Below are 15,158 nucleotides of genomic sequence, written 5' to 3' on the forward strand. Positions count from 1 at the left end.
CTTTAAACATATTGATTCCAACATTTTTGTTCACCAAAAATTGTCTGGTCCAATTCTTTGTTAACACATCTAGATGTTCATTCATTCATTCATTTTCTAAACCCACTTTAAGGATCACTGTGGCTGAAGCATATCCCAGAGGTCATTGGGTGAGATGTTGGGCACACCCTGAGCAAGCCTCTCGTGTATAGCAAGACCAACACTCAAACTCAATCATCCCGACATTCAGTTTAAAGTTTCCAATTCATCTAACTTGCATGTCTTTGGAGGTGGGGGAGCCACAGCAACCGAACTCATGCAAACACAATGACAACGTGCCAACTTCACATAGAAAGAATAAGGTTGGATTCAAACCCATGACCATCTTGGTGTGCGGCAACAGTGCTTTAGTATAACACAACTACATAACCTCTTTTATAACCAGTGCTGTTTAAACAACTCAGGGGATCAATACACAAATATTTCCAGGTCACAGAATATGTCTTGGTCTTCATTCACATCATTCAATAAGGGCCCCTTCACACATAACATGATTGAAGCTGGCTGGCGTACGAAGGAGGAATTGCATGCCACTCGTGAAAAATCGGAGCCGTCTCAAATGCCTCATACAGCTGTTGCCACAACCATTCACACACACCAGCAGCCGAAAGACAGTGAGTGCCCTGCGAGTGCCCATTTGACCCCACTCGGCAGGTGTCGGCCAGAGTCCAGGTGCCACACATGAACATCTAACACCACTCGCGGGGCACTTAGAAAAGGCGGGGCCTTTTGTGCTGCCAGCACGAGAGTAGAGAGCAGCTGACCACTTTCGACCTGTCTATGGGAATGGCAGTACATCTTCTAAGTGCCCTACCAGTGTGCTGTTACCAAGCAACATACATGTCATGCAAGGCTCCCCCAACACATGTGGCGTGCGAGTGTTTCGCACATCCCCTGCAACTCATGTGGCGTGCAAGTGTGACCCCCCCCCCCCTTGCAATACAGATGTTCTGAGGAGTGTGTCGTGCCTCCCGCCACGATCGAACATTGTCAGGTGTGGCTGTGGTGACTGTAGAGCCATTGCTGTCCAGCGCAGCGCACATCTGGACGGCTGTAATGTCCAGCTGGGAAAGCTGACCACTGTGTACTCGCAACTCATCTGGAGGACATTTGACGTGCCATCAACAACATGAACAACACTCCAGCAATGCACATGTGTGGGCGGGCTCTCATGCTCTCGTCAGTTCCAGTTGAAAGCGGCTCAGTGCACATGATGTGTTAAATTAAAAACATAGAGAACATAGCCAGGACAAGTATATAAATACATACTACCATAACTACATACATAATTACATAACAAATACATAAAATAAATAATCACAGCACAAAGGAACAGAGAGCGGCAGACACGAGGGGCATTTGGGGGCGACGCCCCCTCACATCATCAACCCCGCCCCCTCGGATGTGAGAGTTATCAAAAAATAAAAATTAAAAAGAAAGAAAAAGAAATACTGGAAAATATAGCAAAATATTAGTTACCTCCGCCAAGGAGGTTATGTTTTCAATCGAGTTTGTTTGTCTGTCTGTCTGTCTGTTTGTCAGCAGGATAACTCAAAACGTTTTGAATGGATTTTGATGAAATTTTGTGGAGTGGTTGGAAATGACAAGAGGAACAAGTGATTAAATTTTAGTGGTGATCTGGATCACGATCCGGATCCAGGAATTTTTTAAAGGATTCTTCACCATTGTGGGATAGGGGGAATTTTGACATTCTAGTTTCTAACTCCACAAAAACAAGGCAGAAAGGCTTGAAAAAAATTAGGGTGTAGCATAGTCAAATGTTCTATCAAACAACAAAGTTTGGTGATGATCAGATCTGGATTCTGGATCTGGTTGTCCAGAATATGCAAAAATATAGGGAAAATAGAAAATGTGTCAGTGTGAGGTGACAAATGAAGTAAACAAAGGTGTGAGGTGAGGTGACAAATGAAGTAAACAAAGGTGTGAGGTGAGGTGACAAATGAACTAACACCAAATTGTAGCTGAATCTGTACTGATTCAGTAAGGTGTCATCAGATTTGATGTAGCTTCAAATGTTATGGAGCCAGAGCCAGAAGAAAACCGCCATTACCGAAAAAATTGTTTTTTGAACTAATAAAGACATAAAAGTGATTTCAATTTCTAGTGCTATGTTCTAGTGCTAAGGAAAGAAAAGTGTATGTATCATAGTTTTGGTTTAACACTGAATTGTTGAATAGATCATTGTGCCAAGGAGGGAATCTCTTTAGGGTCAGTGACCTTATGGCCTTGTGTAGCACATGCAACACTTAAAAAGTTCTATTTCAGAATTTACTGTTATTTATTTAGAGAAGTTTAATTTTAATTTAATTTAATTTAATTAGCTTATAATGCGCCAAATCACAGCAAAAGCCGTCTCAAGGCGCCTTACATAAAACAAGTCAACATAAAATTGAATAAATAATTACAAATTAATAAAAAATTCAAATACATAAATAAAAACAGAAGTAAAACAATAAAACAAATAAAAATAAAAACTATCCATAAGAAAGAGAATAAAAATAGGTTTTGAGTCTTGACTTAAAAATGTCCACAGGCTCCGACTGCCTCACGGTCACATCAAGACTGTTCCACAGGGTGGGTGCACGATACGAAAAGGCTCTTTGACCTGCTGACTTCTTCTTCACCCTGGGAACACAGAGAAGTCCCACATCCTGCGACCGCAAAGCCCGGGCCGGCACGTAGAGTTCCACCAGATCAGCCAGATAAGATGGCGCCAGTCCATGAACAACCTTAGAAGTCAATAACAAAACCTTAAAATCTGCTCTCACAAGACAGGGAGCCAGTGCAAAGATGCCAAAATGGGTGTGATATGTTCAGACCTTCTGCTGCGTGTCAGAAGTCTGGCACCAGCGTTCTGAACCAGCTGAAGACCCCTAATGCTGGACTGTGGTAACCCTGAAAATAGAACATTACAATAATCTAGTCTAAAAGAAACAAAAGCATGAATCAGGGTCTCAGCATCAGCCATGGACAGGATGGGGCGGATCCTCGCTATATTTCTCAGATGGAAAAAAGCAGTCCTAGTAACATCCCTGATGTGGATGTCAAAAGACAACGTGGGATCAAAAATTACCCCAAGGTACCTCATTTTGTCCGTATGATGTATGACACAGGAACCCAGGCTGAGCGCCAGCTGGTCCAACTGATGCCGATGTCTCGCTGGACCAAGAACCATCATTTCAGTCTTATCAAAGTTTAAAAGTAGGAAGTTACTAGACATCCAACTTCTCACTGATAGAAGATAGTCCTCCAGGGATTTTATGGGAGTGAGATTTCCCGCAGTTATTGGCATGTACAACTGAGTATCATCAGCATAACAATGAAAGACAATCCCAAAACTCCACAGTATATGGCCAAGGGGTGCCACATACAGCGAGAAAAGCAAGGGGCCTAAAACAGATCCCTGTGGAACCCCAAATCTCATATCAGCAAGGTCAGAGGTAGTGCCATTATACAAGACACATTGAGAACGACTGGACAGATATGACGTCAACCAGGCAAGGGCACTTCCAGTAATCCCCCAAAAATTCTCCAACCTATTGAGCAAAATATGATGATCCACGGTATCAAACGCAGCACAGAGATCTAACAACACCAAAACCGTAGTGGTGTCTGAGTCCATTGCTCGCAGAAGATCATTCACTACTTTAGTGAGCGCTGTCTCTGTGGAGTAATATTTCCTAAAAGCAGACTGCAGCAGCTCAAAAAGATTATTCTCAGTAAGGTGGTGTATGAGCTGCCGTGGAACCACCTTTTCTAAAATTTTGGAACAGAATGATAGATTTGATATCGGCCTGTAATTTTTCAATACACTAGGGTCAAGATTAGATTTCTTAAGTAATGGTTTAATCACTGCTGATTTAAAACATTTTGGAACAGATCCAGAGGTTAATGACAGATGAATAATTTCCAGCACAGTCGGCCCAAGAGTGGGCCACAGGACCTTAAACAGTTTTGTTGGTATGGGATCAAATAAACAGGTTGTGCTTTTTGTAGACGCCACATGTTTCATCAGCACACCCAATGAAATACTATTAAATTCTGCCAATGTAGGTAATACCTCAATGGTAGTGCCCACCTCCATAGCAGGTTTTAATGGCTGGGCCGAGGCGTGCTGAGATATGCTCAGCCTAATATCTTCTATTTTCTTCTCAAAATAATCCAAGAAATCCTGTACTGAAAAGGGAGAATGACTAACCGGTTGGCTGCCCGTGAATACGAAATGCGACCGTGTCAAACAAAAACTTTGAGTTATGTTTGTTTGTGTTTCATAAATGTTAAAAAATTCATATATTTGCAGTTTAGTTGAATAATAAATTGAATTTTGTCTCTTATTTGTTTTTGTCTATAAGCACATGCAATATCAATATCAGTGCTCAGATGACAGTAGCTTCTGGGAAAGGTGCAAGTTGCAATAAACTGTGATGCCAAGCGCTAAGGATACATGCTATCCAGTCACAGCAGAAGAAGCTTTTTTTTACTAGCAATCATCATTGTTAGACTTTTTTAGGTTCAGTGATTCCACGGCGTGTAGATGTTATGGCGTCAGTGACCCCATGGCCTTGGCGGAGGTTTGCACTCTCCGAGTGCTTCTAGTTATTCAATAATATCATGTATTTAACAAATAAACCAAATTATTTAACTAAAGTAATTCATTTTAAAACAAACGGATATGGCATGTGTCTGTGTTCAAGCGATTTGATAGGTTGAGGGTTACGCTTGTCAGTGTGGCAGAGGGCAAGGATCCTGAGTCCAGCGATTATGGCAAGGTGGATGAACTAAAGCATGCTCGATTTATTCAAGCAGTGTCAGAACTGGAGTTCCTGGGATTCGTCAAGTCCACCAAGCAAAAGGCAGATCATGCAGCAGGACTCACTTGGGGAGGGTGTTATGCTGCGTTTACACATAACGACGACAAGTCACAAATGCCACGAACTACACATTATTGGCTGCTGATCACAAATGTGATGATTCGGGGCAGAGGCGTCAGGTGTCCTCAGGAACTGCTGCAACCTGTTACCACACGTTACGATTAATGGCACGTGTTGCTGGAGAATTGTCAGGAACCATTACGCACGGTCAAGAATAGTGTTCCGTGTTGTTGCGCGCTATTGCGCGTAACAGCGCATCGTTAAGTTCTGTCACGTTGTGAACAAGGTGAATTGTCTCCACACACACACCCATATTCATCGAGCTGAATTCAGATCGCTCCAGTTTTTCAGAAGAACTTTGTGACTGCATGCATAGTTGGGCTCTGTGCCATGGAGTGGCGCACATGCCCAACTGCGCTGTGTTTGCGCTTGTGATGGAGGGCTGTATGTGGGGTTAATCTACTGTCTTGTGTCGTTTCTCAGATCAGTTGTTGGTTTGGTTTTGTGGTATGCAGGAGATCACTTGACCGAGGGTCTATACGTTCAAATAATAATTAAAAAAATACTGTCATCACTCTTTACTCTTACTCAGTCAGTCTCTTACAACGGTGTAGCCTAAATACATGAGCTTTCCAGGAGCGCACCCAATTCATTATGCACGCTCAGAGACACGTCCCCTCCGGTGCGCACTTTTTTTTGCGGGGGGGACCCCGCCCCCTGTGATAAACTCATCGCCCCCTTAATATTTTTTTTCTGGCGCCGGGCTTGGAGAGCGGCACTTTGTTCTGTGAGCTGATCGAAAAGGTGGGTGTGTTGCTGCGAGCAGCAGCTGTTGTGATCTGTGGACCCGCAAGTCACAGCTGGAGAACACGTACCGTGTTATGACAGACTTCACCTTATAACTCACCACCATGAGGCACGTGCGTGGGCATGCTGTCCTCATGTGGAAATACATAAAAACACATATCACCTTTGTAACAGACTGGAGCAACCATGCAGCGTGCACATCGGCAGACTGTGCCATGTGAAAATGACCGTCTGAACATTGCACATTCAGCTGGCGATCTGAATGTTACATCACCCAAATCAGCTATGGTCCACATGACGCTGTGTCCTTCTGCGCGCAGCTCACTGGACACACAGGGCCAGCAGATGTGGACATAATAAGAGCGCACTGCTTCATTCATATCATTTCATGACTGTACGTTTATGACCATGGGTCATATACAGAGGAACAGAAGGATCATACCTGTATTGTCCGCTCGATGAGGGGATTAAATATTGTAAATTGCGATTTTTTTTTTTTTTTTTTTAGTGTGTGGTTCCCCCCACAGCAGTGGCACGATGTGGTGTCACATGTTGCAGGTGCTCGCACTGTGTTTGTATGCACGCATGAGCATGCACGGAAACGTCACCGCGGTGGAATGTTTCGTGGTTTCCCATTTTTTTTGTTTGTGGTTTTTCAGCCGGTTTCTGCTTCTTTCACCCAATGTCATGTTATGTGTGAAGGGGCCCTAAGAAATGCATGGTATAAGAAGGAAACTAGCGAGGGATGGGACCAAGACACTCATGACAATTCAGAGTTTTGGCTTTGATGGCTGTGAGTGGAAAGATTGGGCAACATCTGTGCCCTGCATCGCCAGTTAAACTGCTTCACAGTAAAGTGGAACAAAGGACTTTGTTGCGAAAAAACAGATCAAAATCTCAGTTCCCATGTGTCTTCTGGAAAACTGTAGCTGAAATTTTGCTTCTTTTTAAAGGAAATTCTTCTCTGTTCCACTATCATACCATGTTGTAGATATTTGTTTTCAAAGTGAGTTCAAAAGGTGTAATTTTAACATAGAGAAGCCTGAGTTTTTTTATCTCATAAAAATGTATAAAGGCTGAATAATGCTGAAATGTTTTCATGCCACTGTTTGTAACTGTCAAAAGCACTCCCTACCACAGAAAAGAAAAACCCAACTGTTAAACCTGGCGTGAAAATTTTATACAGCAAAGATGCTGTAAAAATAAATAATAAATATCAAATGTATTTCTTAGCTCTGTGGATATGCTTTACCTTTAACAATCATTTATTTTGGGTGATCTGCTTCATGATTTTACAAAAGCATCACTTTGAGTCATTCATTTTTCATTTATTATTATCCTGTTTGTTTTTGCGGAATCATGCACTGGGCCATAAACATAAAGAGCAAACAAGATTTTATTAATCTGAAAATGAAAATATAAAATAGACAAATTGGCAAAAAAACAAACATTTTTTTTAATTAGCAATTGCAAATTTCTCATTTGATCTTTAACTAACACAATAACAGATAAAATGCTTTAAATGTTACCTTTATGATCAAACAATGAAACATGAAGGTGCTCATAAAAATGATCAAGGTGCTTAAAAATTACCTTTGATTGCTCCCTTAAAAATGTGAGTAAACTCAACTTCAAATTTAGTTTTCAAACTCACTTTGTTAAGTCAAACTGAACTGACTCACAAACCTGAGTTTGTGTGATGATAACACACAAAATTCAGTTAAAACCTCATAATTAATTATATTAAGTGGAAGTAAATTAAAGAATGAAAGCCACTACTAACTGACTGTATTGTTTTTTTACAATGTAAGACTTTTGCACAGTGCGGTGAAAAAAAATCCCAAGCAAGTATCACGTTGCTGTGGCAATAAAGCACCGACTCTGAAATACTGTTTAAATAGATCAATAGACAAAGAGGGACCACGTGACACGTTTGGCAGCGGTAAGATAGTTTCAATGCTTGTGGCAAGTTTCAGCAGGTGTTTCACAGTTGGCAGCCTGACATGCAGCACATTGCGCACGGTGCACAGCGTACACTTTAAAAAACACAACTCCCTACTTGGAAAAACAAACCCCACGGACGTTTGAAATGACTCCAGAGGAAACTGTGGCTTCTGTGGTGTCTGACTGGTTATAAAGACAGCAGGCCTCTTAAGTGTTGGTCCCCTACGTGAGTGTGTGCACGTCTATCAATCACAGCCAAGCTCCACCCTTGCAGAGGGTGTGTGAGCACTTGACGGGTGAACTTATACTCCCTCAGTCACTTGTGTCTGGTGAAGTGTGTGTGTGTGTGTGTGTGTGTCCTATTCTCTAAATAACCTGTTGAGCCAGTCATGGTAACGCTCGGATCTTCTTCTGCTCTCTGCTTCTTCCTTTTTTACGCCAAATTGCAGCTGATCTGGAGATCCAGCTAACTTACAGTAAGTCGGCTTTAAATTTGCCATCTCAGACTCTGGTCACTGACAGACGGATCCATTCAGGATCATTTTGTTACGCTAGTGTCAGCTGAGGTCACAGCTTTGTGTGAAAGGTTATTGTTTTATAGTCTCAAAGAGTGTTTGGGTTTTACTGCTGATGTCCAAAACCTTGTGAAAGTACAATGTTATCACCATTATCTTCTACGTAATACTACTACTACCACCACTACTACCACTACTACTACCACTTGAATGGCAGCAATAATTGATAAGACTTTTATATTCTTTTGAGGAGGGTAAAATCAAAGCATGCCTTACCAATGATAAGTTGTGCTCTTTAAAACTATACTAACACTTCTGAGAAAAACTACTTTAATTTATAAATTTAATCAGCTGATTAGACCATTAGTTTTGAGATAAGCCGATATTGCATTCTTAATAATTAACTTGTATAAATGCGTAGATAATCAAGTACATGGTTACTACAAAGAATTTGAGATTTTATTTGAAAAAAGTTGATGATCATGAAGTGATTTTTTTTTTTTTTACACTGGTTCTGTAGTTTGAGAGTATTTATCACACTTTCCTGCAGAATTTTGCACATTTGTGTGTGAATATGTGAATATTTTCTTGAATTTGCTGCAGTATGCAGAGCATCACTGAGCTTGTGTCTTTCAGCAAATGCAATCACACGGTTCTTGTAGGTAAAATGGCCAAATATTGTCAGAAGCTTCTCAACACAGTGAATGCTGTCTACCTTTTCTTGCACAGATTTAACCTTTTAAAATCGTGGAAAATTGCACATTTTAGAGTTAATATTTCAGTTCACCTGTTTTACAGCATTAGCAGAGAAACATGAATTTATTCCAGATTTATGTGTTATTACGTTTATTGAACCTGCTATATTTTCAAGGTTGAACGTTTTACTCATTTATTCACTTTCCTGACTTTGTGAAACAGAGGATCAAACCACAACACCGTATTAACCCTTCCAGGATAAACGGACAAACTCTTTTGTACTTTTCATTTGCAGGACATAAATAATGAACACATTCCTACAACAAAGGGACCGCAGGTGTGCTCTTGCACAAAGTGTCTCATAAAACTGTTTCATAAACACCTGAAAGGCCAAAGACTTTGCTGACTTTTTAAAAGGATATTGCTCCAGGTTAATAACTGGCATTAGAGTTCTATATTTTACATATTTGTTTTTACTGACACTGTTTTGTTGTTTCAAAAGCAGACCATGTTTGGTTTTTTTTTTTTGTTTTTTTTAATGGTTTTAATCATATTTTGTAGAAGGCAGTGACTATGGGTACGGACCTGTATCTACAGAGACCGTTCTAAAGATACGGAGGGTGTCTTACCGACCAATCAGAATGCACAAATTGTCCGTACCCATACCGTATGCGGCTAAAGGTCCGGCAAGGCTTCAAAACTCATCCGTACATTGTCCGTATCTTCAGTGAACCCATGGAGCTGCATATGAGAACTAGAGTCCGCACTCCCAATGGTGCACACTAAACGAAAACGTCCCTTCATGGACAGCAACATGATGCCTCCTAACCAGGCAAAATATTGACGAAGTACCCGGATGTTAGTGCATTTTCAATGGGGATTCGTGACTGAACACACTCAGAAAAATACTTGCAAAATACGTGTTAAAATGCCATTTTGACCTGGATATTGAGCCAGTAAAATTAATTTACATTAAATTATGTCAGGAAAGTATTAAACTTACTCTGACACACACACATTCCCAAATATTAGTGTTGAAAGTTACACAGATCTGCGCTGTTCAAGCTGCTGAGCTGAGGCGTCCGAGTGCAGCTGTTGCTGTGTTCAGCGCAGCGCGGCTCCGTACCTTTAGCAGTCACGCAGAAGATACAGATGTACGTACCCGTAGCCACTTTGTTTGTGGAAAGGTGTGCTTTGGAATGGAGTACAGGTATAAGATTTTGAGGCCAATTAGGAATAAAACAAGGATCCTGCAGGATTTTTTTTAATCATTGCAAGACAGGGCTTTATATTATCTTAAATATGTTAAAGAAAAATGCCCTGATTTTACAGCTAAAGCCTTTTCACACTGGGCCAATGTAGAGTTGTGTAATGAAGCCCTACGTGACAATATGCTGAGGGATGCAAAAGGGTCTGCGAAATGGACCAAAAAAATAAACATGCTTAATTTTTTCGTTGACATTCGGCAAGTCTATGTAACACTCTGCTACTGTATGCAGGTGTACACAACACTGCGCTACTGTACATCATGCTTCCGCAATTGTACGCTGCCCTATGCCAGTCCAGCAAAAGATTATTTTAGGTTTTTTATCAGTACACACCTGCATTGCTAGATTTTATTCATCCCGCTGGACTCTGCTGAGCTTTGCTGGCAGTGAAGTTTCAAAACCACAGAAAAAGAAGAGGCGGGCCAAAACCACAGAAGAAGAAGCAGGCCAAAGCTTCTCCCTGTGCGTAACATGCGCCACCATACCTGCATAATAGATACGCAGGGCAATGTAACTCTATGCAGGCGGGTGTGAAAGGTCATTTGTGTCCCTCGGTGTATTGCCACGTAGTCAGTAAGACGCATTACGCAACACTATATTGGCCCGGTGTGAAAGGGGCTTAAAGAAAACAGAAAATCAGACATATGTACATTGTCAGTATCAATGAACGTGTAATTTAATGTAAATTCAGATGTGAATTTTGATTTCTAATATATACTTTATTAGGTACACGTGTTCAATTGCTTGTTAACACAAATAGCTAATCAGCCAGTGACATGACACCAACTCACTGCATAGACAGATGACTTGCTGAAGTTCAAACCGAGCATCAGAATGGGGAGGAAAGGCGATTTAAATGACTTTCATTTAAATTTAATTCATTAAATGACTGCTGGTCTGAAGCTGCTGATCTGCTGGGATTTTCACACGCAGCCATCTCTAGGGTTTACAGAGAATGTTCAGAAAAAGAGAAGCTATCCAGTGAGTGACAGTTGTGTGGATGAAAATACCTTGTTGATGTCAGATGTCACAGGAGAATGGGCGACCTGGTTGAATGGACAACTGAGCGATGCCATCATGTCTATATGGACCAGCATTTCTGAGGACTGTTTCTAAGACCTTGTTGAGTCCATGTCATGAAGTTTTAAAGTAGTTCTGAAGGCAAAAGGGGGTCCAACCCGCATGCTAATTCGGTTATGGGCCAATTCAGTAAACAGGACTAAGTCAAGTCTTGGCTGAGGTTTGTGCTCTGTGAGTGCCCTCCAGTTTCACATTAAGAAGGGCTTTCTGTGCATTTGCATTGATGATTTTGTAACTATTTGCAGATAAATGCACATTTTCCTGAACTTTCTGCATGTTTTTCGATGAAACAAAACTTCACAGACAAATGTGATCTGTCAGCTTTCCTTGTGATACAAACTTTTTTTCTTCTACAACACAATATTGGCAGAAAACATTTAATGAATGTTCGATGAACTTCTACCGCACCGTTTCACAGTCAAGCTGGAATTTCCTTCACTCCTAATAGAAGCAGGATCTAACCAACAACATGCATCATGACCTCATCATGACACCTATTTTTGCATGTGTCATGCACGATTAAACTCCCTTGCCTTCAACAATTGATTGCGTGCGTTATCAACAGCAGCGTACTTAACATTTCCTGGAGCTCTGAGACATTTAAACTGAAGTTCACCCATGTTTGATTAGCTGTGTTAAGATAACCCGAGTGCTTTTTCTCGTGCACAAAGAACAGACGCATCCTCTTCCTCACCGCATTCTTGTCTCACTTATAAAATCCACTTGAGATAAAATAAAAGGAGAGTTGACAGAGGGCAAGGTAAAGAAATGACCAAGTCAGAAAGAACAAAAGAAAATGAATGGCATTAGAGTTCAGTTGAAGGGAGCGGCTTCTTGGCTCTCCTGCGGCGCATTTTAGAGTGTTTTTCAATTCAGATTGCCTGACGGACAGTGATGCCGGTAACGCGTTAATCTGACCACTTTTTTTTAGTAACGAGTAATCTAACGCGTTAATCTTTCCAAATCAGTAATCAGATTAAAGTTACTTCTCCATGTCACTGTGCGTTACTATTATTTTTCATTGTGGGTCGATAACAGCATTAAACTTGGTCTGTGGGCAGGAGGTCGGGGTTCGACTGAACTGCCCACTTTCAGTGAGCTGTGAGCTTTTAATCTGCGGTTTTTTGCAGCTGCTCGACTCGTCCTCACCTCTTAAAGCGCGGTGATCAGCACACCTGCACTGAACTTTACAAAGACATTTGTATACTTTTTTTCCTCCTTTATTTAGAATTCTGAGCTGAGCCGCTCCGTATCGTCTCGTTAAAAACAGCTGATCCTCCGCGACGCGTCAACAACTAACACTATTTTCCACTCAAATGCACCTAAACTCTCTTTCTGAGGACCACATGATGTGAAAACGCAATAAAACTTTCTTACCTGTAAATCTGGTCATGATTTCTGCATAAATAAATGTTATCCATTCTTTGTGCTCAAACGCCAAAGCAGGGGCGAATCCAGATGGAATAGGGGCGTGGGGCAAGGATGTGCCCCCCTCCCCCACCACACTCCTAGATTAAAGGTGCAATTTCGAAGCCGTTTTTTACTACAACTAATACTGCTTAAAATAATAATTTCGACAAGTAAAATGTTTAGAGAGAATTTAAATGTTAGAAAAATGTTAGAATTTAATAGTTACCTTTATAAACAATGTAGGCTCGAAATTGCAAGTTTTACTGTTACAGTGCTGTCAACAGTTAAATATGAGGTCAAGAAAGACGTCTTTATTTTACTTTTTATAAAACAAGTATTTATTTTCATTGAAGTCAAGAAAGGGTGACTATAAAGTGAGTTTTGGCAAAACAGGTATCATTGTCATGTTGAGGTGGCAGAGGGTTGTTGTCGGCAGCTGGGAAAAGTAACTAAAAAAGTAACTAGTAATCTAACTTAGTTACTTTTACAATTGAGTAATCAGTAAAGTAACTAAGTTACTTTTACAATTGAGTAATCAGTACAGTAACTAAGTTACTTTTTCAAAGTAACTGTCGCAACACTGCTGACGGATGAAAGGCCGAAGGCTCTACCTGCAAATCTCACCCATATTTACTATTTTTCTGAATTGAAAAGGAAAGTTTGAAAGCAAAAACAGCAAAATCTTCTCCCGTCATCACGGGATCAAACCTGAAATCTCCTCTCAGACCCTTGCAGATTCTATCATGCTTCACAATTTAAAGATCTTCTTATATCTCATAATTAGCGTCATAATTAACTTTTCTTTCACTCTGTCTTTTCCTTTTTTGTGTAATTGTGTGTTCTGTAAGGTCGAACCACCCAAAGAGTGAGGACATGTGTCTGCAGTCTTAAATGTGTGTAGCTGAAGAGACACTATGCCGGTGAAACACACCTGGGCCTGTTTGCTCCTGTGCTTCTGCTTTTCTACACAGGACAAAATTCAAGGTAAGACACAACCGTACCTTTGTCCATCTGCCTGACTGCCTCTGTAGTGTAATGTTCACAGTGATTAAAAGGTTGAATGTGATACCTGCATCCAGTTAGGGGAGAGGGGGAGGGAGGATACGACAAAATCTACACTATGTGTCCCGGAGCTGCAGGACTAGAAAGCTGAACAGGTCCCACAGGAACCCAGAAACCCGTTAAAAAAAACAAAAAACTTTTTTCTAACTCACCGAGAACTTAAAGGAACATTCTCTCTGATCTAAAAGGCAGAGTTAAAAAAAATTAAGAAGCATTGATTTCCAGCTCATAACAAAGCAGAATGCCTCCAAAAGCTTAATAATAATAAAAAATAGTTTATTATATATGAGCATTGTTACCTTTTGAGAATTCATTGTCATGATTCAACATGTTGATGCATCCATCTATCCATCCATTTTCTTCCGCTTATCCGGAGACGGGTTGCGGGGGCAGCAGCTCAAGCAAAGCCGCCAAGACCTCCTGATCCACACACACCTCCCCCAGCTCCTCCGGGGAACTCCAAGGCGTTCCCAAGCCAGCCGAGAGACATAGTCCCTCCAGCCTGTCCTGGGTCTTCCCCGGGGCCTCCTCCCGATGGGACGTGCCCGGAACACCTCTCCAGCGAGGCGTCCAGGGGGCATCCGGAAAAGATGCCCGAGCCACCTCAACTGGCTCAGGGTGATGCAAAAAATGCTAAAATAAATCTCATGCCATTAACCAATCAGTGCAGGTTAGGGCCCCTGTTTGGACGAAGTGCACAATTAGCGCACATGACACAGGAGTCGTGTGCAAACCATGTAATGTCGTCCCTGCTGCCAACGCCTCATACACCTGTTGCTACAACTATTTGCGCACACAAGCACCTGAATGACAAAGTGTGTGCTGTGCGAACCCATCGTACCCTCTCGCGACAGGTGCCGGCCAAATTCCAGGTGACACACATGAACACCTAACACCGCTTGCATGGCACTTAGAAAATGTGTGGCCTGTTGCATTGTTGGCACAACAACAGACTGCAGATGATCACTATCATACTGATGTGAAATTTGTCTAAGTTCCCCACGAGTGTGACTTTGCAAACACTCACACTGACATGTGGGTGTGTGCGCTCCACCCATGGGAGGCATGGCTTCTGACAGAAGCAGCTGTGGTGATCTGTCATTCTGGACAATCCAGCTGGAAAACACCTACAGTGTTTGGACAGTCATGGACTAACAACTGTCCACTGTGAGACGCGTGTGTCTGATTGCTGTATTTACGTGGACATAATTAAAAACATACGAGGTCTGTTAGAAAAGTATCCGACCTTTTTAATTTTTTAAAAACCATATGGATTTGAATCACGTGTGATTGCATCAGCCAAGCTTGAACTCTCGTGCGCATGCGTGAGTTTTTTCATGCGTGTCAGTTGCTTCATTTGCCTGTGAGCAGGCTTTGAGTGAGGTGTGGTCTACCCCTCTCGTCTATTTTTTATTGCGAATAAATGTCTGAACGATTTGGATCTT

The 15,158-nt window shown here is 41.5% G+C and overlaps 1 protein-coding gene across 1 annotated transcript in view; it reads left to right on the forward strand.

The window, feature by feature from the left end:
• Window positions 1–7,976: 7,976 nt before the first annotated feature.
• The window catches only part of LOC117508137, a 49,342-nt gene continuing 42,160 nt past the window's right edge, over window positions 7,977–15,158 (forward strand). Inside the window, 2 exon segments of the mRNA XM_034167801.1 lie at window positions 7,977–8,158; window positions 13,500–13,635. Coding sequence (XP_034023692.1) covers window positions 13,566–13,635 — 70 coding nt within the window. The 5' untranslated portion in view covers window positions 7,977–8,158; window positions 13,500–13,565.

This window comes from Thalassophryne amazonica, chromosome 1 (genome assembly GCF_902500255.1).
Source record: "Thalassophryne amazonica chromosome 1, fThaAma1.1, whole genome shotgun sequence".
NCBI lineage: Eukaryota > Metazoa > Chordata > Actinopteri > Batrachoidiformes > Batrachoididae > Thalassophryne > Thalassophryne amazonica.